The sequence below is a fragment of the Anoplopoma fimbria genome, chromosome 4 (genome assembly GCF_027596085.1).
Source record: "Anoplopoma fimbria isolate UVic2021 breed Golden Eagle Sablefish chromosome 4, Afim_UVic_2022, whole genome shotgun sequence".
Lineage (NCBI taxonomy): Eukaryota > Metazoa > Chordata > Actinopteri > Perciformes > Anoplopomatidae > Anoplopoma > Anoplopoma fimbria.
The window spans coordinates 7,295,566-7,322,950 of NC_072452.1; the positions used below are offsets into that span (position 1 = coordinate 7,295,566).

At 41.1% G+C, this 27,385-nt stretch overlaps 3 protein-coding genes across 4 annotated transcripts; 2 read left to right on the forward strand and 1 right to left on the reverse strand.

The window, feature by feature from the left end:
* Positions 1–1,716: 1,716 nt before the first annotated feature.
* On the reverse strand, positions 1,717–8,195 carry zc4h2 (zinc finger, C4H2 domain containing). Its single transcript, XM_054597542.1, has 5 exons — positions 7,999–8,195; positions 7,302–7,473; positions 6,879–7,051; positions 2,833–2,995; positions 1,717–2,451 (listed from the first exon to the last, which is right to left on the reverse strand). Exons 1-5 carry the CDS (start codon positions 8,049–8,051, stop codon positions 2,338–2,340), a joined length of 675 nt encoding a protein of 224 aa, XP_054453517.1. The 5' UTR covers positions 8,052–8,195; the 3' UTR covers positions 1,717–2,337.
* Positions 8,196–9,830: 1,635 nt separating this feature from the next.
* Positions 9,831–17,362, forward strand: LOC129090081 (moesin-like). Of its 2 annotated transcripts, XM_054597587.1 has the most exons (15): positions 9,831–9,854; positions 10,518–10,565; positions 10,794–10,877; positions 10,953–11,048; positions 11,225–11,347; positions 11,892–12,043; positions 12,146–12,229; positions 12,319–12,465; positions 12,980–13,076; positions 13,745–13,908; positions 14,043–14,173; positions 14,368–14,528; positions 14,972–15,064; positions 15,731–15,964; positions 17,198–17,362. In XM_054597587.1, exons 1-15 carry the CDS (start codon positions 9,846–9,848, stop codon positions 17,360–17,362), a joined length of 1,788 nt encoding a protein of 595 aa, XP_054453562.1. In that variant the 5' UTR covers positions 9,831–9,845. The 2 variants fall into 2 exon arrangements, with proteins under 2 accessions (XP_054453562.1, XP_054453561.1); XM_054597586.1 differs by lacking the exons at positions 9,831–9,854; positions 10,518–10,565; positions 10,953–11,048; positions 11,225–11,347; positions 11,892–12,043 and having other exon boundaries at positions 10,819–10,877.
* Positions 17,363–18,540: 1,178 nt separating this feature from the next.
* Positions 18,541–27,004, forward strand: LOC129089723 (progesterone receptor-like). Its single transcript, XM_054597068.1, has 9 exons — positions 18,541–19,501; positions 20,507–20,643; positions 20,886–21,002; positions 21,436–21,564; positions 21,680–21,886; positions 22,578–22,722; positions 23,750–23,880; positions 24,047–24,198; positions 26,071–27,004. The coding sequence occupies exons 1-9, from the start codon at positions 18,723–18,725 to the stop codon at positions 26,233–26,235; spliced, it is 1,962 nt and encodes a 653-aa protein (XP_054453043.1). The 5' UTR covers positions 18,541–18,722; the 3' UTR covers positions 26,236–27,004.
* Positions 27,005–27,385: the final 381 nt, after the last annotated feature.

Here is a 27,385-nt window from a genome sequence, read left to right on the forward strand (position 1 = left end):
GATAACTCTGCTTACGAGAGCAACATCACAGTATTTAAGCAGTTGAGAATGAGGCCATGACAGAAATAGGACCATCATGTGAAGTAAATCAAAACTGCGCCAAAGCTAATAAAACTGATGCTGAATATTTCACACACGCAGAGATTCATTACCATTAAAAAAAACATATTGATGTTCAAGCAATAGAAAATATAGCAACAGAATCATGTATGAAGAAGTAAAAAAAATTAACAACAAAAAACAGTACAGCCTATTTTATCTTGCACGTTTTTTTTTAAAAAATATTGCACTTTTTGTTTGTATTATCTTTGTATTGCACATTTTATATTTGGTATTACACATTGTTTTGCATCTATGATTGTAATTATTGTCACTCAACATGTCACCGTGCATCCTCTGGTTTACATGCGATGAATAAAAACAAATAAATACATACATACAGTACCAGTCAAAAGTTTGGACACACCTTCTCATTCAACTACTTTGAAGAATCTAAAATATAAAACATATTCTGGTTTGTTGAGCATTTGTTTGTTTACCACATACTTCCATAAGTGTTCCTTCATAGTTTGGATGTCTTCAATATTAATCTACAAAGTAGAAAAAAATAAAAATAAAAATTAAGAAAAACCATTGAATGAGAAGGTGTATCCAAACTTTTGACTGGTACTGTAAATAAAAAGAGTCAACCACCAGATGGCGCGAATAGTTCTCCGATCTAAAAGAACAGTGCGTGTAAACACGGGGGAGACTGTAATAGACCAGGTATCTATGTGGCCGAGTTTAGAGGTTGCAGAAAACCTAACCTTCCCCTCCCAGACTCCCGCACTCTCACATGTCAAGGACCCAAAGTCCAGACCGTCCCCCTTTAACTCATCCTAACACTGATGCTCTAAACGTTCAAGCAGCAGATGACAAGGGTCAGGTTACACTCCCTGTTGTGTGTGTGATTCATTTTGGCCGTGGGGTGGTTGCTATAACACCCTCATGTCTCCACTCGATGTGTTGGTGTTGTGGGGCAGGCTGCAGAGGTGGAGCTCCATGACCCCGCTGTCTGCAGCGTGTGTGAGCAGGACCAGGCTTCTCTGGCCTTGAGGACTTTTATCAGGCAGAAGAAGACACAACTGCAGCTCCAAACACTGAAGCAGACTAAACACACACTGGAGTTCAGTGTCAAACACTAACAAGTCTCTAACTGACAACCAACATTTTTGTGGATTTGACACATTAACATGATTAAAACAAACTATTTTTTTTCTGTTACAGGGCAAAATCTCCCAAATCTCATCGATGCCCCTCGCTGGATTTGGGAGGGACTGCTTTGTGGAGATATGCGGGTCACAGCAACCTGGGGTTGCCTTAGCAACGACTAAGGAACGTGGAGTTACCCTGGCAACAGATGAAATAAAGGGTTACCCTGACAAAAAAGCAACAGGAACTAATTTAGAAAGACCCCGCTGTCCTTTTTCAGACATGTAGCCGACATGATGGGCGCAGTATTAACACAATGGAAGGGACATTATTGTGTCAAACATATCCCCATCCCCTTTATTTTGACACACAGGATAAACCCACCCAATCAACACTAATCCATATGCTGATGGCGGCGTCCTCGGTTACCATTCAGCTACAGCTGTGTTTATGTTCACACCGCTAAATAACAGAAACAAATGTCTAGCCTTTGTTTTGGGTGTAAAAACATGACATGCCAACAAGGTTAGTACAAAACAGCCATTTATTTTATCACCGTATTAAAGTTAAACACACAACACTATTCAGAGAAAACGAGTCTGGCCTTTTTTTTTCTCCCTTCTGTGGTCACATGAACACTGTAAACATTAAAACAACATTGTGTTTTATTTAACTTCAATAAAACTATTCAATTTCTATATTGGCACAAAAAATACACGACAGACAGCCATGGAAGCAAGCATGCATTGCAACAAATTTGAAAGTACAGTACAATATCTAAGGCAAAATAAAACGTAGCAACATGGGCAAAATTATTTAGACATTTTATCAAGTTCCTTTTTGCATTATTGCATAAACATGGTTAGGGGCTAATAATCCTACTATCAAAGTCATACAATTACATATAAACATCCAAAGCACTGATAAAAACAAACGACATAATGACATTACCAGATTCTGTATCAATTTCAGTTGACAGTTTATGAAAAAGGTACTAAGACAATTTGTTAAAGTGGGGACTGGGGAAATTGTCCTGAAGCATAGATCTGTTATTTCGGCCATACATTGATGTACATGGCTGATCTCAGATCAGTGTATTGGACCAGGTCCCTTTAAACCCTACTGAAGCTGAAGGAAAAGCAGGTTCTACTCATCAGGCTTCCTCTTGGGCTTCTTTGGGTTGCGGGAGCGGCTCTTGGCCTTGCACAATGGGCAGATGGGAGCATTACGATGAATCTGCTGGTGGCAGGACAGGCAAGCCTGGAGAGAGCGGGAGAAGTTTAGAGCAATCACTTCACATTAAGTCCTTCTTGCTGTGTTGTAGAGATGAGCATCTTTGTCAGGTTGTATGTGGGAATGCCTGACTAAGCTTATTATTTTCTTAATTCAACTTTAGGGTAAGTTTGTTTTCCTCTCTTTTTTCTATATGGCACAAGGAGTTGATTAAATCTTGGAAATGAACAGGCCTTTTTCATTACAGAGAAAGAAACTATAAAGTGCAGCCTAATTGACTTTGACTAAGATTTTAACTGAAAAAATGACTGCTTTGTTTTTAGGCCAGACCATTCTACAACTATTTAAATTTGAAAAAGATGCCTTTCTTTCATGGTTGCAGCTATTTTAGGTCAGTAGGAGAAATACCTTCATAGGTGGGGGTTGCTGTCTGAAGGTGGCCGTCTGGCGTGCATCTTGCTTCCTGGAAACCTGAAGCTGCTGTGCTGCTGCTGCAGCGGCAGCAAGGGATTCTGGGATGGCTGGCTCATGCGGCTCCTTCTGCCACTCTGCTTTCTGCTTCTCAAAGTAACTGTTCGGGGGAAAAAGAGAGAGAAAACTGGCTAGCTGTGGTGCTTATTTAAAGCTTATGAAATCATATCCGAGGTGAGATTTCCTCATCTACTCTGTGTATCACAAGATAGAGTGGCAAAACCAAATATAAAGGAGGCTAAAATTGGAGAACTCTGAGCGAAGGTTCTTTCATTGTGAGAGTGTTTGTCTGCTTGCATGCGAATGTGTCCGTGAGTGCGGAGGGCTGGGAAAGAAATGTGTCCTTGAACTTTATGCCTCACTGGCAAAAACGTGATATTCCATTTACTTAAGCTCTCTGGTTCCTCTCAAAATAGGTTTGTGATAGAGCAAAGAATTAACAGAACACATTTTAACATTCCACAGTCAACACAAGTTTATCTGATGTGGATTCTATGTCACTCTTGTCCTAATAAGAGTTCATTTAAAAGTTGGATTTGTTTGCTACTACAGAGGTGTAAAGTGCTCGTTATTTGGCCCGACATCATCAACTTCACTGTCACAGCATATATTAATGGGGCCCAACGCCCCCCTGGCCTGTGACGTGTTTTAAGTGTCATCACTGTGAATTCCTTTTCTGCCACCAAGATGTGCAAGTGATAGTTTTAACATCTGCCGTGAATCTCTCTCTACAATGACCTCCATCTTTCAATAAAAAAAAAAAAGGACTGAAGGACAACATAAGTCGGAACTTTCTTAGTATCTCGTAAACTCAGGGGAAAATCGGGCAGCACACCACCAAGAAGGGAAATGCAAGACGACTAGCACCTGGCCGAATGAACTCATCATCTGAGCTCCCACAACAGAACACGGCCAAACAGACTGCCAATGCTGTCAGTGTGCAGAGCAGCAGAGGTCCAGCAAACTTTCTCACAACTTAAGCTCTTCATTTGTAGAGACAATTTCGATTTAAAGTACATAAAGTATTCCTACCAACCAGTGAGAAATAATAAAACATTTTGAAATCCCCTTCGCACTGACAGTAAGGGACCAGATCAGCATCTGGCAGAATCATTAAAGGCAGACTGCATCGATATTTGTCTGTTCAATGGAAGAAAAAAATCTCACATAAAAAGAATATTTTCAACATCTGTCCAAGGCATGTACTTGAAAATACAAACGTGATCGCTGATCCTATTAAACAACCCTGATTACGAAATAAACGAGTCGTCACCATAATCTCAGATTTGCTTCATAGTAAACTGTTCAATCTTAATATCTTCCACTGTTTATGGAGGTCCAACTGCAGTCTGTGCAGCTGGGAGTCTGTTAATCCCCCTTGATGTGCATGCAGTGTTTTGGATAACAGGGACATTCTGAGGCTTCAAAATGGATTTATTGCTCAGCAGTTGCTGAAGACGCAGGATCTTTTAGGAATGGAGGGGAAATTAATTTGGACATGAATTACTGGATAGGCTGACAGACCTTAAAAGAACATCAGATACTTCTCTTTGAGTTTTAAATTATTCCGACATCCTCCAAATATCAAAGATTGAAAGCTGCGGAGACTCTGACATCTCGTGAGAGAAAATATTTAGCGTTTTTTCAAGAAAGAACATGAGGCATTTTGATATGATCAGTTAAATGTACTTATTGACTTAATCTGAATATAGTCAGCTTGAAAGATTTGTAATTTTTTTCTATATAATTTCACTCAAATCTATTTTATTCATTTTGCACTAAAGTTCTTAATAAAATTAGAAAATACTCATACTCAATATTAATATTTATTAAGTATTTAATTCACCCAAGAGTATACAAAAATAGGCTTTACTATGTGGTTATTTTTTTTATAATGAAAATGTATTTATTGAATTGCTAGAAAACATGCTATTTCGTGATATATATCGTTATTAAGATGTGGAATGACCTATATTGGTGTAGAAGACGGCCGGCTCTAGCCCAAATACAATCACAATGCATCTGAAAAAAATAAAAAAAGTTTCACTACCTCAAGACAATCAAACGATCCAGCTGCCAATAGTTTACATTGGGGGTATGAAAGCCAGCTCAACATTCCATAATAAATATATAAGAAAAATATTAAAATCAGAAAATGTATTTGGGTTGTTCCAGACCAATGATGGCCAGAAGATCATGTCCCACTCAAAGAATATTTCCTTTAAGGACGTTTTTATTTTAGGTTCGATGAATTCATACTGTACCTGAGAATGAAGGGTTAGTTAGTTCACCATAAAAAAAATGTAGATTTTATGCCCTTAATGTTTATCAAATTTCCCCCCAAGCTATCAGAAGTATTATATTAATATAATATAATATAATATTGATATTCTTTAAGATATTGTATCAAAGTAAGACATTCCAGTTGTTTGAACACTGCTATTGACACTGCTAATAGATAAAGGAGTAATGATAATACAGTACATGCTTTGACTTTCTAAAATAAGGAAATGCAGTGTAACAATCATGAGACTTTCTCTGGACCTGTGACTAGACTAATGGCTTATGGGCATCTCTGTCCCTTCACCACCGAACAGAGCAGTCAGTAGACACTATTTATAATCCTGTTTCCGATTACTTGTTTTCTATTGCACAATATTGCACTTGTTATTCTGGGCAAAGTTCATTTTTACCTGAAGGCCGATATCAACTGAATTATCTTCTATTTAACTGTTTCAGGATTGAAAATGCCCTCAACTACAATTCATGGTCATTTTAATATTCACAATGATGATCAAATGTTTTCTCTGCTGATGTGTAAATGTTATTGAGGTTGTACTCTGGACTAAATTCCGACAGGGTTGGGAAGCAATCACCACATCAAGAAACATAAATACAAAGAAGCTGTATCTAAGGGGAAAATTCGGTTCATACATGTGTTAAAATTCCAGATGTGTATCAACAAAATGCCAAATGTGCGGTGCTAATTATCTTATCACATCTGGCATTTTTACTAAAAATGTTTAATAATGATCAACATAAATTATTCCAAGTTTTGAAGAATTCACTTATCAAGTAATTTATTTAATTTTTTTACTGGTTATGAACCATTCTCAATGTAATACAGATGTTTCTACATGACCATGGTGTACTACAAGGCTCCATTCTTGGACCATTTTTCTGTGTTTGCTAAATATAAATGTACTTGTGGCCTTTAAATGAAATGAAATTATATAAATGATATCACATTAACCAATATACTTTTTATATCCCCAGAAGCCCGAGTATCTTTGGGCCTTGCACAGTTCCCACTATCTACTTGTTTTTACTGCTTATACATAGCATCACATTCTGTTCTGTAACCCTACATTGCGGCTCACTGAAATTTCACTGTAGCTGCAGCACTCTGTGACACATGCTACCCAGATGTACCTCGACAGTGACCATTGAATACTTATATAATCTGATAGCTGCTGTATTTTTTTCTACTTTTCTGCTTCTGTTGCCATTGACGCTTACTGTATGTCTGAGAATCTGGAAGGTTACACTATGGATGATATATATGCGCAAAAATGCCATAAAGAAAGTATTTTAAATTTACTGGACTTTGTGTTCGTGAATGATGTGATTTGACTGTTAGAATGTGAAAAAGCACAATGGAAAATAAGTTAAAATAAAACCTGTGCATCATGTGCCAGTCTATACAATACAATTATTGAAAAAGTAATTTCAGATGTTTTCTGATGTGTCAAAAATCAGCAGTAAATCCACTATGTTAACAAGAAGATTTTATGAGACCTAAAACATGGTTGTAAATGCGGTGTAAACACTATGAAGCAACATTTGTTCAAAAATAATTTCACTGTACCTTACATGCATTCTCTTTATCTGTGTGTGTGTGTGTGTGTGTGTGTGTGTGTGTGTGTGTGTGTGTGTGTGTGTGTGTGTGTCTGTGTGTGTGTTTGTTGTGTGTGTATACTGACTCCAGGGAGAGCTTCTCCTCTTCTTCGTTCAGGTTAGGGAGTCTGTGTAGGCCTAACGTCATCCTGAGGGCATCAACGTGCTCCTTCAGAGGTTTGTACTCATCATGCAGGCGCCGAGTTGTTTCTAGCAGCTTATTCAGGTCATTCTCTGACTGCTTGATGGTGCTCTCCATCTGAGAGGACGGGAATGGGTAGTTCAGAAATACAGAAGTAATATGCTCTTTATAAGTTATTTGTGCTTTTATATACTGGAAATAAAACAGGGACTAAAATTGCATTTACTACATCATCACTATGTGTTGTTGATCCAGCATTGCTATTCTCAGAGTTGTTGCTAAATGGTGCTTATCAGACACCTGAACTTAGATTTCCGTTGCAATACTCCACCGAATGCATGGATCTCTGAATGTAGAAGACACTCACCACATTTATATCTGCGTGGATGAGCCGCAGCTCCTCCACGTGTGCCATTTTCTCTTGTAGCAGCAGATCCATCTCTTGCTTGTAATCTTTCAGGTGCTTCTCCTCGGACTCCAGAGCCTCGAACTCGATCTTGAGTCGAGACTTGATCTTCTGCATCTGGACAGTCTTGTTCCTGCAGACAAGAAGTGGCACAGACAACAGAGACCATCTCATCAGGTGGATTCCCCCCCTCACATACATTATCTTTTCTGCAGTGCTTTGCATCTATACACAAGTATGAATAACTTAACAGACTGCATGCATTGATATGTATGAAGTGCATGGATTAATGTGACTGGTTATGCACATCTGTTACACAGTAATTAAGCTCGACTCACACCATTCTGGTGAGATAATGACAGATAAGCTGCTAGCTTAACCACTGAAGATAACTAGCACATCTGGCACTTTGTTGACACACATCTGGATTTTGAACACATGCATGAACCCAATGGACCCCTGAGATACAGCTTATTTTGTATGTATGTGTCCTGATGTGGTGATTGCTTCCCAAAAGCTAGACTAGCACAGTCCTATTACAGACAGCAGACTGGCTAATCTCAGCTAGCTCAGAGACAAAGGTGAAGTCAAGGGGCCGGCTAACGCTAGCCGAGATATGGTTCATCAACCCGGGTCTCACCCCACAGCCAGGTCTCACCGTATTTCCAAGATGTTTTCCAGCTTGCACATGATTTCCTGCTCGTCCGCCATGGTTCAGCGGTCCCTCGTTGTCTCTCAGATGTCCGGTTAGGTTACCCGTAGGGCCACGGTGGTCTGCTTGTTGTTAAAAACACAATGGACGGTGGGGAGCGCGCAGACGAGGACGCGCACGCAACGTGAGACCGTGGCCACGTGTGCTGATTGGCACCAATTCGGTTGAGTTTATTTTGTATAGACCAGAATCACAAGTTACAAATGTGCCTGCAATCTGAGACATCCTCACAGGGAAAAACTCCCCTAAAAAAAAAAAAAAACCTTTAACAATATAATTCAGTTTATTTTGTATAGACCAGAATCACAAGTTACAAATGTGCCTGAGAGGGCTTTAATAATCTGTACACATGCGACATCCTGTCCATGCAAATAAACCTGGGATCCTTCTCCCAGGATGGACAGGATGCAATAGATGCCATGTGTACAGAATGAACAGCATTACAGAGATACAACACATTCAATGAATATGACATAAATTATTCATATAATAAGAGTAGTAAGCAGAGTGACAAATGAAAAAATGAAGACTACTTATAATAAAAGCAGCAATTATTATAGTAGAATTATAATTATGAAATAGGGAATAGTAATAGTAATGTGACTAATAATAATCGAAGTAGCAGTGGGTGTCAGCAGGGCCACAGCAGGAGGCACGACAAAAGAAAGTTGTGCGATTTCAATATAATTCAGTTTATTTTGTTTAGCCCAAAATCACAAATTACAAATTTGCCTCAGAGGGCTTTACAATCTGTACACATGCGACATCCTCTGTCCCTGAACCCTCACATCGGCACAGGAGAAACTCCCCTAAAAAAACGGTCCAGGTACCACAACGATTAATGGAAACCTGCAAAGCGAGAAAGCAAAAAGGGCTTCAGGGTGGAAGCAAAGCTAATATGCGTAATGGTACAGGTAATAGTAATAGTAACACCACACGAGCTCTCTGCCACACGCAGCTTGGCAGTGACTAAAATGAAATACTAAATAACGTGTCCTTTCCCCAATCTCCACATGAACATTAAGTGTAGCATTAAATTGACATGTTACATTTACAACAGATTTCTGAATAGTTGGAGGGACAGGAAAGAAAATCGACTAAAAAACATAAAAAATATGTTACGGTTATATTATGGAGTAGTTCATGTTTCTCTCTACCTCTATTAGTTCATCAGGGCTTTACTGTAGCTACCAGTGAATCACAAAGAACAATATACAATGTAAAATTATACATTTTAATGCATTCATATTGCAGCAGTATTTAACAGTACAGCCCTGTTAGCTACCACACTCTTTTGATGAGCAGTTATGAACAGGCCTACAAACCAAACCACCACACTAACCCTAAAATCACTGTATGCCATAACTTGCGCTTAAAACATTAACTCAACGGATTATTAGATTAGCAGAGTGTGCTGGCGCCTTCACTGCCACTGGAACGCCAGGTGCTGTTGAGTTAGGCCTACTCCTTATTTGTGTACCTCTGTAAATAGGTTTGGGAGGCGAAGATCACGTCTAGGTTCTAGGTAAATGATACTCATAAAACATAACCAATTTAAGATGAAAAGCCTCCAAAGTAGATGAAGGCTGCCTCTCTAAAACATGTGGGCCCCCAGGCTGCCATTGGATTAACTCAGAGAGAAGTAGCCTACTTCGGAGCAGTACAATGGTCCATTCTCATTCAGTAATAATCCTTGTAGGTATTGCAAGCAGTTTCATATGACTCCGGAGAGAAAAGGCTACTTCAAGCACCTCTCTGAAGAAGTGTTTCGGCTACAGAATAAAAAAATACAAATGTCAACTGTAAGTAGCTACCCTTCATTTTATAATAACGTATTTTTCACTGTGTTTCATAAGTACAGTGTATGTATTACAACTATAGTGGTGTGACTGGAGTTTGTGTACCTGTTTTGTTATTTAAAGGCTACCAGAAGGTATTGTTCCGTAGCTCTTAACCTTAAGAGAGAATTCTTAGCAAACAACGTGTGATGATATCATGCGCAGCTGCCAGATGCTTTTAATTGGTTTGGTTTGTTGTGTTTTGTTACATTATATAGATAAACAAAACCAAAGCTAAGCATTCTCTTCGTGTTTTCATGAATATTAATTGACGGAGTCAGTCTCCAGAGGCTGATCATCAACAGTTTGTATATTATTGTTGTGACTATTTCTATTATCATCATTATCAGAGGCACTAATGAAAGCCTGCCTTGTTTTACTCATCTCAGCCAAGTTTATGAGGAATGAAGCCAACCATTTCTCCTCCATTCTGCTTTTTTCCCCCTATTGTACAAGTCAGTCTAAACAACTGCGGATATGTGTATGTGGTGTGATACTAACATTCAAGCTTGACGCTAAGTAGGTGTAATTGTTTTGACCCAGCCTAGCTAATACTGCATCATGGAATGAACCCCGTGTTCTCAGTTAAATCTAAAATATACTGTGGGCTTCATTTTTTGATTATAGTCCCCACCAACCTCTTGCGATTGGATGCTCCTGGTTGAACAGAAGAATGTAAGGAACACTCTTTTTGGTCATTTTTCTGTCAGAGAACCAAGAAATGTAGCATTGTTTCAAAGAACAAACTAAATTATCACAGAATTGGTAGTGCTTTTTCTTTTTCTTTTTTTATTGTTTTTTATGTTCTGCATGCTCCTTGATGCTTCTCCAGTGAAAAAGATGAATGAGCAGCAGGGATCTTTTTTTCCTCCTGTGGCTCAGTGTGACTGTTTTCTCTGGCAGATAAATGTCCGAGTTACAACCATGGATGCTGAGCTGGAGTTTGCCATCCTGCCCAGCACAACTGGCAAACAGCTTTTTGACCAGGTACACTGTGCATTACAATCAAATAGGTGCTTTGAGGGACAAATGTGTGATTGTGTTACTTATTGGTACGTTTAGATAGTGAAGACGATCGGGCTGAGGGAGACCTGGTTCTTTGGCCTCCAGTACCAGGACAGCAAGGGCTTCTCCACCTGGCTCAAGCTGAACAAGAGGGTGAGGAGAATGTCTGTGTGTGTATACTTTACATCCCTAGACTCCCCAGACACCTGGGTTTAAATTAAGATGTGATCATGCTTATGGGGTTGGTAATGTTACTGTTACCCCATTGAGGCTAATTAGTACGTATTTCTTCATTCCAAAATCCCTCTGCCGCGGGATGCCGATCCCAGGTGACCGCTCAAGATGTGAAGAGAGACAACCCTTTGTTGATAAAGTTCAGAGCCAAGTTTTACCCTGAGGATGTCATGGAGGAGCTGATCCAGGAAGCAACACAGCGTCTCTTCTTTCTGCAGGTTGGAGATGAGCACAAGCACATTGTTTTTGTTAAAAATTAACCACCCTGAAACATGGGATGGAAAAGATGGACCGTCCTAATCACTCTAATTCATTTTATGATCAAATTTGTATTTGTATGGAATAAGATGCTAAAAGGAGAGCAAAATTAAGAACAAAACAACAATAGGAATCTTTTAAATGCGCAAGAATCATCACAATGTATTTAAGGCTTTCTTATACAAGTGTGGCACCCAGCAGATGCAAAGATAAATAAGGGATCTCAGTCAAAACAAAACACTAAACCTGTCTTAACGACCAACGGGGGTTCCATAATGAATCATGCAGATCCCATTACCCTCATGGGTCTTCCATAAGGGAGTATATGCACAAAGGAGGGTCCAGGTACACTAAATAAACTCCAGAACACATAGGGTTTGTCTCTCTCTGTGAGTCACATCAAAATGAACACCATTCCCAATGATCCCTTTACGCAGACGGCATCATAAAACATTAGGGATTTGTGTGTTAAAGCAGAAATATCAGTCCTTTTCTGTGTTTTAGGTTAAAGAATGCATCCTAAATGATGACATCTATTGTCCACCTGAGACTGCGGTGCTCTTGGCCTCGTATGCGGTTCAGGTCAAACAAGGAGACTACAGGAAAGACTATCACGTACCGGGATACCTCGCAAGAGAGAAGCTGCTGCCACAGAGGCACTGAGTCCTATGGTTATGAGTGTTAACCAAAGTTCAACTTAATTCCAGTTTCAGCCATCTGAATTCTAACCGGTGCTTCCTCTTTACTGATAAAACCAGGGTTTTGGAGCAGCACAAGCTGAATAAAAATCAGTGGGAGGAAAGAATCCAGGTGTGGCATCAAGAGCACAAGGGATTGCTGAGGTACTGCAGGCTTACTTCAAAAATCAGCCATTTGTGCATATTTTTGAAAGCAGGTGTTCTGTAGCTCATTAAATTACTCCACACCACAGAGAAGACGCCATGGTGGAGTACCTCAAGATCGCCCAGGATCTGGAGATGTACGGGGTCAACTACTTTAACATCAAGAACAAGAAAGGATCAGAGCTGTGGTTGGGAGTGGACGCACTGGGGCTCAACATCTATGACAAGAAGGACAAGTAGGCTGCATTTTCAAAATGTCTCTGAAAAACTTGTTGTGAATCCTTATAAGCTATTTCTACTTCATTCATGGTCCCCAGAGGAAACCTACTACTTACTTTGTTGATCCCCTGATCTTACATCTAGCATTACAATGAGGTTGACTTTTTCCCCTCTTTTTTTAATGAAATATTGCAACTATTACTGAAAGGATTGAGACAAAGTGCGATACAGATATCCATGGTCCCCAGAGGATGAATCCTTATACCTTTGGTAATCCATTAAAGATCCACTACAGACTGAAAAGCATATTTACGTTTTGCATGCTTACATGCTAAACTAAGATGGTGAACAGGTGGTTAGCATGCTGATGTTAGCATTTAGCTCAAAGCACCACTGAACCAAAGAACCGCCTTACAGAGCTGTTAGCTTGGCTGGAACTTTTTTGGGGATATTGTCATAATTATGTTTCAACTGTGTGTAAAGAACATGAACAAGCAACTAATGTGGTAAAACATGCCAATATTTTTACAGGATGACCCCAAAGATTGGCTTCCCATGGAGTGAGATCAGAAACATTTCCTTCAATGACAAGAAGTTTGTCATAAAACCAATCGACAAGAAATCACCGGTATGCAAAAAAACATCAACATTATTAATAGTGATTAATCTGCAGCAGCTACAAATTCTATGAGTAAAATGCAGCACGGTCAACATTGACGGGCGGGTTTAGTTTGTGGGAAACTTGCAATTTGTTCTACATACCTAAAGTAAGACTTTGTGCAGGTATGTTGATCTGTGAGCTTATTTTAGCCAAACTCAATTCATGGGTGTTTGTGGATGGGATTAAATAGCTTCTCCTTGGCCAGTGCTTAGGGTTTAAATCGTAGTACTCATTATGTAAACATTAGCAATTTTCATGAAACAGTTTTCACATCTATTCTACAAGTACTTCTTCAGAGATATGCCCATTCATATATATTTGCTGTGACTATAAACAGGTGATGTGAGAGAATCTCATATCCTTGTTACTGCTGAAATTATCAATTTTGCAAATGTGGAAATGACATCAAGGAGTCTAATGACAGCAGCTGCTACTTGATCTCACTCACAAACATGAATTTAGCCTCACACTTCAATTATTGCCCAGACTTGAGGAAAGCATCCAACTGTTTAGAAAAAATAACTTTAATCTCCCAAGCAAAACAAACACTTCAAGACATAAACCCGTTATCAACTGTATAAAACAGGTTTGTCAATGTTTTATAAATCACTGAATGCTGAATTTTTGTGTTAAAGGACTTTGTTTTCTACGTACCCCGTCTTCGCATCAACAAACGTATACTGGCGTTGTGTATGGGGAATCACGACCTGTACATGCGTAGACGTAAACCTGACACCATTGAGGTGCAGCAGATGAAAGCCCAGGCCAGGGAGGAGAAGAACAAGAGGCAGATGGAGAGGTGAGGAAGCAGGACATAATGAAGGCTTATTTCTTTTGTCTTTTTTACAGTTTACAGTGTGTTCTCTCTGCTTCGAGAAAGAACTGTCAGGGATTTTTTTTCAGATGTGTATTTATGCACAATTCTCCTGTCAGGGCTCTGCTCGAGAGTGAGAAAAAGAAACGAGAAAATGCTGAGAAGGAAACAGAGAAGATTGCTCGTGAGACCATGGAGCTGATGGAGAGATTGAGACAGATTGAAGAGCAGACAAAGAGAGCTCAAGATGGTCTGACAACTTTCTGAATACAAATGTTTCTCAAACTTGAGTTTTATTTTTTTCTGTTTAAGAACATCAAAAGAATCGAACAGTACGTTCAAATATTTTAGTTTTTTACGGATCTCTATGAAGCTTGTACTTTGTGAGCATATCTGGGTATATGTGTAGGATAATTTTTGCGCACGGGTGGATGTGTGTTTCAGAGCTGGAGGAGCAGACTCGCAGGGCTCTTGAGTTAGAGAAGGAGAGGACGATCGCTCAGGAGGAGGCTGAGCGGCTGGACAAGGACCGCAGAGCTGCAGTGGAAGCTAAAGCAGCCCTGCTGTACCAGTCTGAAACCCAGATCAAGAGCCAGGAAAGTCTGGTAAAAAAAACAACAACACAAAACACACCTGCATAATGGGTTTAATTCAATTCCACTTGAATTGATTAAATTATATGGTGGATTCCTTCCAAACCTTCAAAGTAGAAAAACTGCTGTGAATTGATCATTCCAATTTACTTTATTTCCACGATCAAGGACTCATTATGGAATATTTAATATTTATTGATCAAGTCCACCTCTAAGCTAGAAACTAAGGTATTGATCCATCAAGTGATTCACAAATTCAGCTAGATAGTATACTGCAAATTATTCCCATTTTTAGCCGATTAAAAAGACAGGCCAATAACCTGATCCTTGATGCCGCATAACACATTAGTACACGCACACACATGTTCTCTCTAACGCACCCGCAGGCAGAGCACAATGACCCCAGATCAGGAGCACTCTTAACTCTCTTCCCATTTGTGTGCGTGTGTGTATAGGCCACTGAGCTGGCAGAGCTTACCTCTAAGATCTCCCAGCTGGAAGACGCCAAGAAGAAAAAGGACGAGGAGGCGAATAGATGGCAGGAAAGGGTGAGAATTAATGAAGGAACCACGAGAGACAGAGATAAAGGATGAATCAAACATGAGCAAAAAAGGGATGTCTGACACTTCTTAGTGTTAGGCCCCGGAAAAGAAGAAGAAAGGCGTCGACCACAGACTAGTATATCAGTAGACATTCAGATTGTGATTGTTTTGATTCACTGCATTGTCACAGGTAGCAAACCTCAGCCCTGTGATGCTGTAGTTGGCTGAAACAAACCATTAAATGTAAATGCAAGTTTTGCAAAAAGATTTACCGAAGGTACATGCAAATCTTTGTATACAAATAAGAAGTGCTCTCCGGAACTTGCAGTTGCCAAAATATTTCCACCTTATTTCATTTTTTAATGACCAACGGAGACTAAAAACCCCTTAAGTCATAGAGGACTACTTATTTGGGACATTTTCCCTTCATTAGTGAGCGCTGTACAAAAACAAATTTACCTGGGATTCAACAGGAATTGGGCATTTTACCCAAAATAAATATGTCATCGAAGTTTATGTGTTATAAATATATATATAAATAAATATATTTTTAACCGGTTATGAAACCGTCTCAGGTCTGATTCCCCGCAACAACAGACGGAAAGCAAGTAGGCTACTTGAATATTAATATCCAGCTGCAGCACTTCACTGCAATTCCGTTTGTGTTGACAGGCGACCGTGGTAGAAGCGGATTTGGAGCGAACCAAGGAGGAGCTGAAGACTAAACTCATGGGTGTCAACATCCAGGATTCAGTCCACCCTCATATGCATGAGCACGACGAGACGGACGAGAGCAGTGCCGAGGCGAGCGCCGAGCTGACCTCTCCGGGCATGGTCCGAGATCGCAGTGAGGAGGAGAGAGTAACAGAGGCCCAGAAGAACCAGCGGCTGCAGAAAAAGCTCAAGGTAAGGTTAAGTGAATGTAATCAAATTTACTATATTTGCTGTTCTCTTTTTCAACGTCGGGTCAGAGGTCATGTTCGGATAGAGATTAGCAGTCCCTGGGCTGTCCTGGGGCCTGTAAGAGTGTGTGGCTCTATGGCAATGTCGGTCTGTCAGTTGGTCAGTCCCACTGACTTTGGTGAATTTTTTTCTATATTCTTTTTTCCTCTTGTGGAAAAATATTTATATATATTTTTGTTTTTTTTGGAGTGAAATATCCTGACAAATATTTGATAGATGCTTTAATCTTCTGACTTCATCTGGCCACGTCAGCGAAGTTCAAATTCTTTGGTAGACAAATAAATATATGAAAAAATGATGGAATTCCCATCATCCTCAGTAGCACTTTGTGTTTATTCCTAATTCGCAAATGTTAACATGCTAAATGGCTAAATTAACCTGATAAATATTGACTGCTAAACATCAGTATGATTGCATTGTCACTGTGAGCACTTCAGTATGCCGACATAAGCATTTATCTCTAAGCACCGAGAGCTAGAGGGCTGCTAGATGAAGACTCTCGGCCTTGTTTACGGAGAATGTCTGGATCTCTGACTTTAATTCTTTATAAATGTTTTTTGATAGTTATTTTTAAAGTAACAGTTTAATGTAGAACTTAGGCCCTGGAGGCTGAATAAGATGTATGGAGTGATGTGTGCTTTAAGCTTAATGTTACTCAGCTGTGTGGTGGTTGCAATTCCTTGTCCCACCTCTTAGAGTTTGTGTTTTGGAAATTACATCTTTGTTGTTGCTGTTAGCTTTTTAAAGTGTTTTGGTACATTTGCTGTTTTGCCTGTTGACACAGTCATATAGAGGTTTTTTAATATGGCAGCTTAATTGCCACCCCCAAAGAAATTTGATTTTCACCCAGAACTAAGTGCACTCTGCATAATAAAACATTGTCGCGGGTACATTATCATTCTATTGGTTTCATTCAAGTCCCAAATCTCATCCAGACCCAGTCCTGTAACAAATAAATAACATTGGTCTCTATCTCACAGTCAAAACAAGATATGGTCCTGCATAGAGGACTCAACACAGAACTGGACTTATTAACTATGCACAATAGAGGGTTTTCAGATGCGGGATTGAGTGGAGTACAGGGGTGACTGGAGAGGGGCAAGGCTCCTGAATAGTCTCCTTAAAGAGTCCGAGGAAAGAGGATCTCATTCACTGTGTGTTTGTGTTCTCTTTCAGTTCCTGAGCACTGAGCTGGCTGGAGCTGTAGACGAGAGCAAAAAGACCCCCAATGACCTGATCCACGCTGAGAATGTGAAGGCGGGACGTGACAAATACAAGACCCTGCGTCAGATTCGTCAGGGCAACACCAAACAACGCATTGATGAATTTGAGTCCATGTGAGAGGGGCTGCTACAGGCCCACTCAGACTGAAGGCGAGATAAGAATAGTTGATGAAATAGGACACATCGAGAGATTTTAGAAGCGTGTAGGTGCAGATTATTTCATAGGTAGAAAATTTGTCTGGCATAACAGGTTGAATATGACGGCAAATTATACTGTTACTGTCTTCAATGTTCATGATTTTAACATAATTTCATCTGGAAACAAGTGACAACTGTTAAAAATACATTACGGTTACAAAGAAACAAAAAAGAATATTCATGGTCCACTTGAAACATCATCTGTGCTGTCATTTATGAAAAGGTTTGCTGTATACCTTGTAAATCAGATTACAAACACTTGTAATTCAAACTATGCCAACTAATGAAAAGTGTTATCGATATTGATTAATGAGAGAGATGACAAATTTAAGATACTTCCATCGAAATGTTTTTATCATCGCAGAAATAAAAACACACAGAAACACCATCAGTGCGCTGTTTGTCCGTGCGAACGAGGATGCTTCACCTTAACTGTGCCCGATAAGGCAAATGTTCAAAAGCTGCAATCAACCAGAATTAATTATCAACCTCAAATATGTGTTTTTCCATCCAATATTAATACCCAGAAAATGAAACTGAAGTAGCTTGTATACCCCCCCCCCCCCCAACTCCCATCACTGCCTAAGGTAATATGCACAAGTTAATAGAAATTTGATTGATTTCTAAACCTGTTGCAATAGGCTTCACCCATCTCTTGTTGCTCCTCCATCACATGCATGCTGACTATAATACCCCTACATTGTCCATCCCTATAAAATATATATCTTTTCCACTCTTGTTTTGTCTCTTTAAAGTCAGTTATTGTGCAGCACAATATGTATTTTATCCAACAACAACTACTTACATGTTTTGGGAATTCAGCCTTGTCATACAAACAAGCCTAGATAGCTTAACCTGTGTGTTTAAAGTTCAAAAGGAAGTGTTATTATGACTGAACGGAAATATCAGTTGTTATTGAGTGGGCCTGTCATTTATTTAATCCAGCTGCATATGTTTATCGAGTACAAAGTCAAGTTACAGAGTTAGTTATGAGGTTTTTCCGTTAGAGCTGCAGGCTATGAAACCGGTAACTGTGTGTGTAAAGAAAAAAACAATAAAAAAAAGAAAGGAAAAAAAAAAGGAAAAAAGTTAGCCAGTCGTTCATTCGCGGAGCGGGTCCACGGGACGTCCCTTCCCCGTAACAACCTACGTCGTTGACGGCTCTGACATTCATATCCGCTGGAGCAGGCGACCGGGGTCTCCGTAGGCGGAGTGTTGTTGTGTTTGTCCCCCGTGCCACCGACCGGCGCACTACTTTAACCAGGCGCGACGCGAGCACCATGTCCTTTCGCCTGAGCCTGTCCGACTTAGAGGAGACGTCCAACTCTTTTACAACCAACGCCGCCGCGGACACTTGTGTGTGCGCGACCACGGCTGAGCTCAGCGAGGCGGTGTCCGTGTCCTTGGGTTTGGATTCGGTGTCTTCTCCGCACAACAACATGCGCTCCTGCTCCAGCGGCGCCTTTGCAGACTTCGAGTTGGGAGAGGCTCGAGCAGTTAACGGGGACGACTTCGGAGAGTTGTGCCACGGTATCCGGCAGGTGAGCTGCATGGATCTGCTCAGAGCGGCCGAGCTGGACGGAGCGCTCACCGAGACGCGCGACTCGGTGATCTCCAGATATGTCTGCAGGGGATCGAACTTGCTCCTGGGCCCGGTGGCGGAGCTGCACCCCTCGCCCTCTCAGGTGGGCGAGCGCTCACCTTTGAGTCCGTACTCTGCGTACTCCGCCGGTGCCAACCTGTGCAGAGACCCGCCGGGTGTGTGGCGCGCTTGCGGCAGCCGATCCGAGCCGGAGCAAGGCGTACCCGGTGGACATAATTCCTTTTGTAAATATTGTAATTGTGTGCAAGCGTCTCTTGGATCATCCAGACAGGAATGCCACTGTGTTTGGTACAGCAAGGGCGAGCAGGGTGGCAAAGGTGGCATGCGCGCAGCGATGGCACCGGGCTACGGCCAGATGGGAAGTTACCACAGTGCGATTCCTCAGGAGCAGCTGACTTTGTCCGCTGTCAAGACGGAACCTTCAGTCTGGATGGATTGCATGGATCGCAGTTACAGGTGAATAAAGATTTTTTTTTTTTTTTTTTTTTTTTTTTTTTTTTTTTTTTTTTTTTTATCTGACTTGGTTTTACATTGGCATCAGTCATTTGGTCAGGAGAGCGACATTCTTTCCTACCACTCTGTTTAGTCTTATATTCATTCAATCATTAATACAAATGCAGCTGGTTGGGTCAAGTGACAGTTGGTCTGAATGAGCGTGGCATTGTTGGATTTGGTCCTTTTTACAGTTTAGAATTGAATGCTTTATTTAATCCATTATATTACTTTAACGCTGCACTGTCCTTTTGTCCTTTTTTTTTTATTGTACGTGTTTCTTGATATTAATATAGAGGATTATTGCACAAGGCAAAAATAAATAAAATGCAGTAAACTTGATATTCTGTCTCATAATTTGCAATGCCAAAACCCAGTCCAGCTGCAGAGGCAGCTGTGTCTCAGCGTTAAACTATTCGTCAACCTAACAGCCCCATGTGCTTTCTGCGGCCTTGGCCAAGTTGTGTTTTAGCATCAAAGTTCACGCTATCCCCAACTTCCGCTAATACCACGTAATATATCAGCGTCACCATAAACAAGAGATAGTGCACCTGCTCTGTGCTTGGAATAGGAAGAGAAAAGTCCTGTTTCCACTTCTTGAAGTCTTTACTCTACAGTTCTTTAATCACATGTGTGTTTGTCTCTTAGGTCACCTCATTTGCTTTTGTATAGTCTGTCCTCTAACAGGGAAATCTCCTACTGTAATTGGATTGGATTTAGGGAATTAGTGCCCCACATGTCAAAACAGGCGGTCTGACTCCTTCTGAGGACAAAGTGACATATTGACCTGAATTTTCTTTGATTATTTCCTGTTGTTGCTGTCCGAGGTTAAACTGTATAACTGTGTAATATCTGTGCCCCTGTTTGGAATCCTTTAAAAACAGCCCCTTTATATATATATATATATATATATATATATATATATATATATATATATATATATATATTTGTGTCTGCGTGTGCGTCCAGGCATGAGGACTTGTTTCCAGGTGTGTACCTGTCAGACAGGAGAGTGTGCCAGGTGTGCGGAGATGATGCCTCCGGTTGTCACTATGGCGCCGTCACCTGTGGGAGCTGCAAAGTATTCTTTAAGAGGGCCGCTGCAGGTTGGTGACACACACAAACACAAACAAACGCGAGTGCACACACACACACACTCATACAATCACACACACAATTACTTATCAGCTGATTTAATTTCTTACGCCCACCTGTTCATGCAGGCAGGGCACAGTGACCTGACATTATATGAGCGAGTTACTCATTATCAGTAACTTGCCCACATGTCTTTGCTCTCTCATATCTCAACCCCACCCCCGGGTTTTTTTTTTGTTCTCGGTACCACCAGGTAAGCAGAACCATCTGTGCGCAAGCCGGAACGACTGCACCATCGACAAGTTGAGGAGGAAGAACTGCGCCTCGTGCCGTTTGAAGAGATGCTTCATGTCGGGAATGAGCCTTAAAGGTGAGGGACTGGCGATAAGATCGGAGTGAGAGGCCGAGAAAGGAAAGTATGTGTGGTGTGCATTTGGAAAAATGGGGTCAGGGCGGTTAGATACCTTACATGCATTGGATCAGAACATTCTAATCAAATGTTCTAGCTTAAATACAGTGTAACAAATCCATTTATGCAAAGGCCAAAAGAGCATTTTTTTGGGACATTGGCCACTGACGGGGACCTTTGCGATATGGTTATGATAAGGAACAGATCCACTGGCTGACAGTCATTTAAGTATTATCCCCATTGATATGATTAAGTTCCAGTTTCTTCCAGATTTTTTTTCCTTTATCTATTGTCTAATAAATCAGACTAAACCACTCTAAATGGATGCTTCTTATCTCCTTTTTTCGCCCCTCGTGTCTTCTACCCGTCTGTATCGTCTGCGGTGGGGTTCTAGGTCGCAGGATGAAGGGAGCTGGACAGATGAGGAGCGGAGAGGAGGAGCAAGGGCCCGGAGAGAGAGGCGAAAGGGCCGGGAAGAGGGACGTATTCTTGGATCCAGAAAGCGCAGCTGCCATGGCTCAAAGTGAGTATTGGTGTGCCATGAGTTCCAGTATCACGCTAACTCAATACTGCACATAGTCCGTAAAACATGTAATAATATTTTCTTTTTGTAATATTCCTCTGTGTATCTTGAGCAGCCTCCCAGGCCCTGGCTCAAGGCATCCCCCCGACCCTGCGCTCATGCCTCTCCCTGCTCAGCCTCCTGAAGGCCATCGAGCCGGCCGTGGTCAACGCGGGACACGACCACGCGCTGCCGGACAGCCCCGTGTCCTTACTCACCAGCCTCAATGAGCTGGGGGAGAGACAGCTGGTCACCGTGGTGCGTTGGGCCAAGGCGATACCAGGTAAACTAGTCTTGGGCCAAGGTGCGCGCCGCATGTAGGTGCCCAATTGTTTCAGGTTCAGGGTAACGCCAGACAAACCATGTGCACCGTGTTAGGCCGAGCAAAACACAACACGGTCAGACATTTCATTTTGAGCTAGGATAATCAGAATGTTGGCGGTTTGATCCCCGGCCCCTCCTGTCGGCACGTTGAAGCGTCCTTCAGCAAGACACTGAACCCCGAGTTGCTCCTCGGAGCGCTTCACATCAACCCACCGCTTCGAAATGCTTAGGATGGGTTGAATGCAGAAAGTCGAATTTCATTTATGTAACAACTGTGGTAAAGTTTTTAATGCAACTCAAAGTTCACAGTAATTTAGCAGAGCTCTAAGGCCACAAGGGACAGTCTAATGTTTGATCTAATATCTGTTGTCATTGTGCAAGGCCTCAACCTCTTGCTCCATAGATAACAGGCCATGCCAGGATTTTATGCGAGTTAAACTTCCCCAGTTTTAGCAGCCGTTCTGTTCTTATATTAACCACTAGAGGGGGATATGTTCACATTCAAACCAAGAGTAGTGGAACAATGTATCCAAAGCAGTTTGTTCTGTTGTTAGCCTGAAGTCTTCACAGCTATTTATCCCACTTGTGTTACTAAGTGTTATTTCACCCTGTTCAGGGGTGTGGTTAAAAAACAACAACATGTTTTTTAGGTTTCCGTGACATGCACGTAGACGACCAGATGTCAGTGATTCAGTTGTCATGGATGGGGGTGATGGTGTTCGCTTTAGGCTGGAGGTCCTACACTCTCACCAACAGCTCCTTGCTGTACTTCGCTCCAGACTTGGTCTTCAATGAGTAAGTCATCAAAAATACACACTTTACACATACAAGAGTGCCAATATTGAGTTTGAGTTTAACAAAGCGAAAAGAAGTTCACTGTTTCTCAAACAAAGAAAAGTCCAAAATAATCATGGTGACATCGGGTTTGTGTTGGAATATCATGAGATTTCACATGTCACCGTGTTCAGAAGGAAAGGCACAGTGGAATAGGAGCTTCAGAGGAAGATTTTTATTTTTTTTTTTAATCACACGATGAACGCTGTGTTTTTTGTTCGGCGAGACGGCAAACTAGTGTGTTCTGCTTGTACCGTTTCCTTTGTGTCTGACATACGTGGCCGCAGAGGGATCACCTCAGATCATTTATTCCGTTTCATCTTTCCATCATCACTCCCCAAGAACTGCTATGGTGTTCTTTTTCTTTCACTTTGACAAGTTTCGATTCACACCCCAACCTCCTCAAACCTCTTTAAAAAAAATGTTTCTGACACCTCACCTCATCTCTCACCTCATCAGTTCTTTAAAAAAAAAGTTTATGAAGCAAATTGGCCGCACTTGATAAACACAAATAACAATCCCACCTTATTATCAGTAAATTGTATTCAGTGTTGAAGGAGGGGTGTAGCTCTGAATGCTTAAGCCGGCGTCAGGCCTTCAGAGCAACTTTCACTCGGCTGGTGTTTCGCGCGACATTAGCAAAACACTCATTCCGTCTGCATTAGACCTCTGTCACTCTATTGGGCTGCCTCTGACCTGCACGGTAATGGATACGCCTGCCCTTGTTGCTGACCCTCATTTTTCTCTGCCTCTCTGTCATTCTCTTTTTCCATTATCCACCTCACTCATTTCTTCTCACCTCTGCTGCTTTTTCCTCTTTTTCACTCCTGTCCTGCCTCCATTAATTGTCTTGGTCCTTTCCGTATTTATCTCTCTGCCCGACCCCCTCATCCCTACGCACTCCTCCTTATGTCGCACCCGGTGCTCCTACTTCTCCCCTCAAGTTTTTTTTTTTTTTGTTTTTTTTGTCCCTTTCCTTCCTTCACAGCCAACGGATGCAAGTGTCCAGTATGTATGAACACTGTGTGAGGATGAAGCTGCTCTCCCAAAGGTTCTGCATGCTGAAGGTCACTCAGGAGGAGTTCCTCTGCATGAAGGCTCTGGTCCTCTTCAGCATCAGTGAGTCCTCTTGGGGGGGAAAAAAAACACATCTCAAATAATCAGTTGAATGTCAACTATGCAAGTGAAATACGACTATAAAAGAGTTCAGCCATACTTCAGAGAATTGATGGGATGGATAAAGTCAGGGAGAGTTATTGTTGTGTTCTGGCTTTTGTGCTCGCAGTGCCAGTGGAGGGCCTGAAGAACCAGCATTGTTTTGATGAACTGCGGACCTCCTACATCAAGGAGCTGGACCGCTTGGCCAGCCACTGCGGAGAGACCACCCGCACGCAGCGACTGTTCCAGCTCACACAGCTGCTGGACTCCCTCCAGTCGGTAATGGACACAATTTGCCTTTATTTTTGAAAAACGCTCCATGATGTGACTTTGTGAACTTTTATATAAATGGAATTTTAGTTAGCGTCACGGAACTTCTACTTCAGCAGGAAATAGTGCACACAAAAACTGAATTTGACTTAAAACAATACCGTGTTAACTCCTGAACTAACTAGGCCGCATCAAGATTTGTTTGTCATTTTATGGCTGGTTGACTCTAAATCGAGGCTATCAGTTATTACATAAAAAATGAAGCAGCGGCCTATTTCAGAACAGTTACAGAGGGACCTACACAAACTGTTATATCATCCTGACAACAGTAATTCCTTCTCAACCTGGGGTAAACCTCCCGTCTGGGCACAAATCCTCAGCCACACACCAGGGTCAAACGCATACCAAAGTGTCATGTGACTGCTTTAGCCTCACATGACACAAAAACGATGAGTCACCCTCTGAGAATAACTGTAGAGCCCCATAAATAAATTGACACACATTGTCCATGATGCACTGCAACATTAATCTGGTCACAGTCAATATTATTCAGTTGTGGTGGGCTGCATTCCCACACTAATCTACATGCTGTATATCACAACTGCAGATGCAAACATACTGATGTGCAACATGAAAGGACTAGGAAAGGAAATGCTGCTTTGAAAGTTATGCTTTAAACCTGCAAAATTTAAGGGTTAGGTCATCATTTTATTTCTCCAAATCAAAATCCAGATCTTACGAAATAAATTAAAGATTAACCAAGTTGTTTTAGAATGAGAGTAATAATAATTTACTCATCTGTTATTCATCTGTCTATCTCTGGGGACAATTTACATTTGTTAACAACTCATATGTCTGATGGTAAAGTGCTTTAACAAGCCTAAAGCTATGAAGAATTTCATGTAATATTTTGTTTATAGATATGTATGTTCACATGTGTACATATGACTAGTAAAAAACAATGTTAAAAATAATACATTTTTCTAAACTGCATTCAAAACTTAAATAAACCTGTTTTTAAATCTAAAAGCTCCCAGTCTATTTTATGTTGACTATATGTCTTCATATGTATTACCAAATAAACAAAGGGTCCAGAATGTTTTTTATCATCCATGTAAAGTATAATTATTAATTTTTTTGCACATCACCCTGCTTCATGCTCAGATGTAGCCAAGATAAACAAAGCATCATTTGAGACACATTTGTTTTTCCCAAAACAATGCTTACATGGATGTGAAATAATTTCTGAAATGCTGTTAATGGAGATATGAACGACATGATATGAATGACAATCCTTGGTAGGGATGCGACCACTAGAGGGTGTACTTGACTGCTTACCTCCTTATTGCTACTAGAACTTTTCATATTAATCGGTAAGAATAATAATAAAAGTGAAAAAAAAAACTTCAGTGACATCAGTGGTTGGGGCGTGGCCAGAGGAGCTGGAAAGTTTCTTCCCAAAGAGAGCCGAGCTGCATGAGTTTCAGCTGCACGTCTTTCACTGTGGATTTACTCTTAACGGCTCAGCTTTGTCAGTGTCCCACTCACATCTCAGATCTTTTAACGCCTTACGATCTGGAGGGCAGCCAGGGATCTGGCAGGGCCCTCTAGGCAGAAAACCAGAGTCGATCAAGACTTTACCTTTCGTCTTTACCCTGCCTGTGGGGCTTAGAGCGTCACAATGAGTGTCATCTTTTTAAATCGCCTCCTAAAGCTTGTGTCAAAAGACAGGCTTCAATGTCCTTTGCTGTTTCCTCTTTAATCCGAAGGCTTTGTTCTTTTTTATTTATTTTTTTATTTTTTACCCGAATGCTGCACAAACGTCATCGTTATATCTTTGTCGCTAATAACCTCTCTCTGTCCTTTTGCTTTTGTTCTCAGATCGTGAGGAAGTTGCACCAGTTCACCTACGATCTGTTCATCCAAGCTCAGTCCCTCCAGACGCGCGTCAACTTCCCGGAGATGATCTCCGAGATCGTCAGCGTCCATGTTCCCAAGATCCTCTCGGGCATGGTCAAGCCCATCCTTTTCCACAATACAGCCTAAAGCAGAGCTCCTGTGATTGTCCTATATGTCACTTGAGCTTTGGCATCTCTGGGAAACCTATAACTGCTTGAGAGCATTTTTATGATTTCACGAGGTCACCTTACAGGTGAACACACGAAGGGCATAAAGCACATTCTTCCAATCTATTTGCATCCACTCTGTTCTTCTTACTGCCTGCTATCTGTATCACACACACAACACATGTTTTCTGGAGCCGATTTTAAAACACTTCTTTTTTTTGCATGCATTCCTCCACACAGGCTCATGAAAAGCCGACCGCCTGGCATGTAGACGTCTTCATATTTAATTGACAACAGGCAATATTTTATTTCAGGAGGCAAGCCGGTAGTGAGAAAAAAACCATTTACCCACCTAGCTTGTGTGTCTGCAGTGGTATGACATTTGCACTAGCTTCTTAACAATGAATGTTATTGTGTGTACCTGAGATGAGCGAAGTTGATTGACAGTTAATAAAGGGTGGTGGCATGCATGCTAAGACGCGAAGCTGTCTCGCCTTTTCTTTTTTTTACTTTGCTTGTTTTTGAATGTCAAACATTATTCAAGTGGAATTTTTCAAAGATGGACATTTCATACTGTTGTAACTTTTCTACAGTTTCTTAAAAAGTGTTCCTTGCTAGAGCTTTGTTGTGTGTCATCATGCATTCATTGTAGCTTCTGACATTTTTGCTATAAGGAAAAAAAAGGTTCAGCCAAGAATCTGCTCATTTTGTTGCAACATGTAATGACTCATTGTGTAATAAAAAAACTGAGGCATGAGTGTGTATCCGTTTGTTAATAATGAGAGTCGATAGAAATGCACGCGGTCCAATTGCAGCACAAAGTGTGGTCTCTTTTGAGCTCATGCCTTCGTTGGTACAAATGTGTCTCTGCCTGATAGATTTATTTCGCTCTGCTATGCAGCCAAGTGGACAGAACATCGTTTAGAAAACATTAGACAGACAATTCTTGTCATTACGCACCCTAAGGATTATCCATACCCAAGACAAGTAATAGATCACAGCGGGGAATCTAGAACATGTCACAGTCAAACCAGGAGGCCTGGATTTATTTCATCCATGTATCCTGCAGGAAGCAGCCATGTCTGCAGACCTGACACCAGCAACTGCTGCCTGTGTTTTAATGCCATCTA

Excerpts from the sequence above, each read along its gene's own strand:
- LOC129089723 (XM_054597068.1), top strand. The coding sequence starts at position 18,723 with ATGTCCTTTCGCCTGAGCCTGTCCGACTTAGAGGAGACGTCCAACTCT. Across the intron at positions 23,881-24,046 it reads TCTGGTCCTCTTCAGCATCA|TGCCAGTGGAGGGCCTGAAG; the intron begins GTGAGTCCTCTT and ends TTGTGCTCGCAG. Across the intron at positions 24,199-26,070 it reads TGCTGGACTCCCTCCAGTCG|ATCGTGAGGAAGTTGCACCA; the intron begins GTAATGGACACA and ends TTTTGTTCTCAG.
- LOC129090081 (XM_054597587.1), top strand. Across the intron at positions 12,466-12,979 it reads ATCTATGACAAGAAGGACAA|GATGACCCCAAAGATTGGCT; the intron begins GTAGGCTGCATT and ends ATATTTTTACAG. Across the intron at positions 13,077-13,744 it reads CAATCGACAAGAAATCACCG|GACTTTGTTTTCTACGTACC; the intron begins GTATGCAAAAAA and ends TTTGTGTTAAAG.
- zc4h2 (XM_054597542.1), bottom strand. The coding sequence starts at position 8,051 with ATGGCGGACGAGCAGGAAATCATGTGCAAGCTGGAAAACATCTTGGAA. Across the intron at positions 7,474-7,998 it reads GAAAACATCTTGGAAATACG|GAACAAGACTGTCCAGATGC; the intron begins GTGAGACCTGGC and ends TCTTGTCTGCAG. Across the intron at positions 7,052-7,301 it reads TCCACGCAGATATAAATGTG|ATGGAGAGCACCATCAAGCA; the intron begins GTGAGTGTCTTC and ends CCGTCCTCTCAG.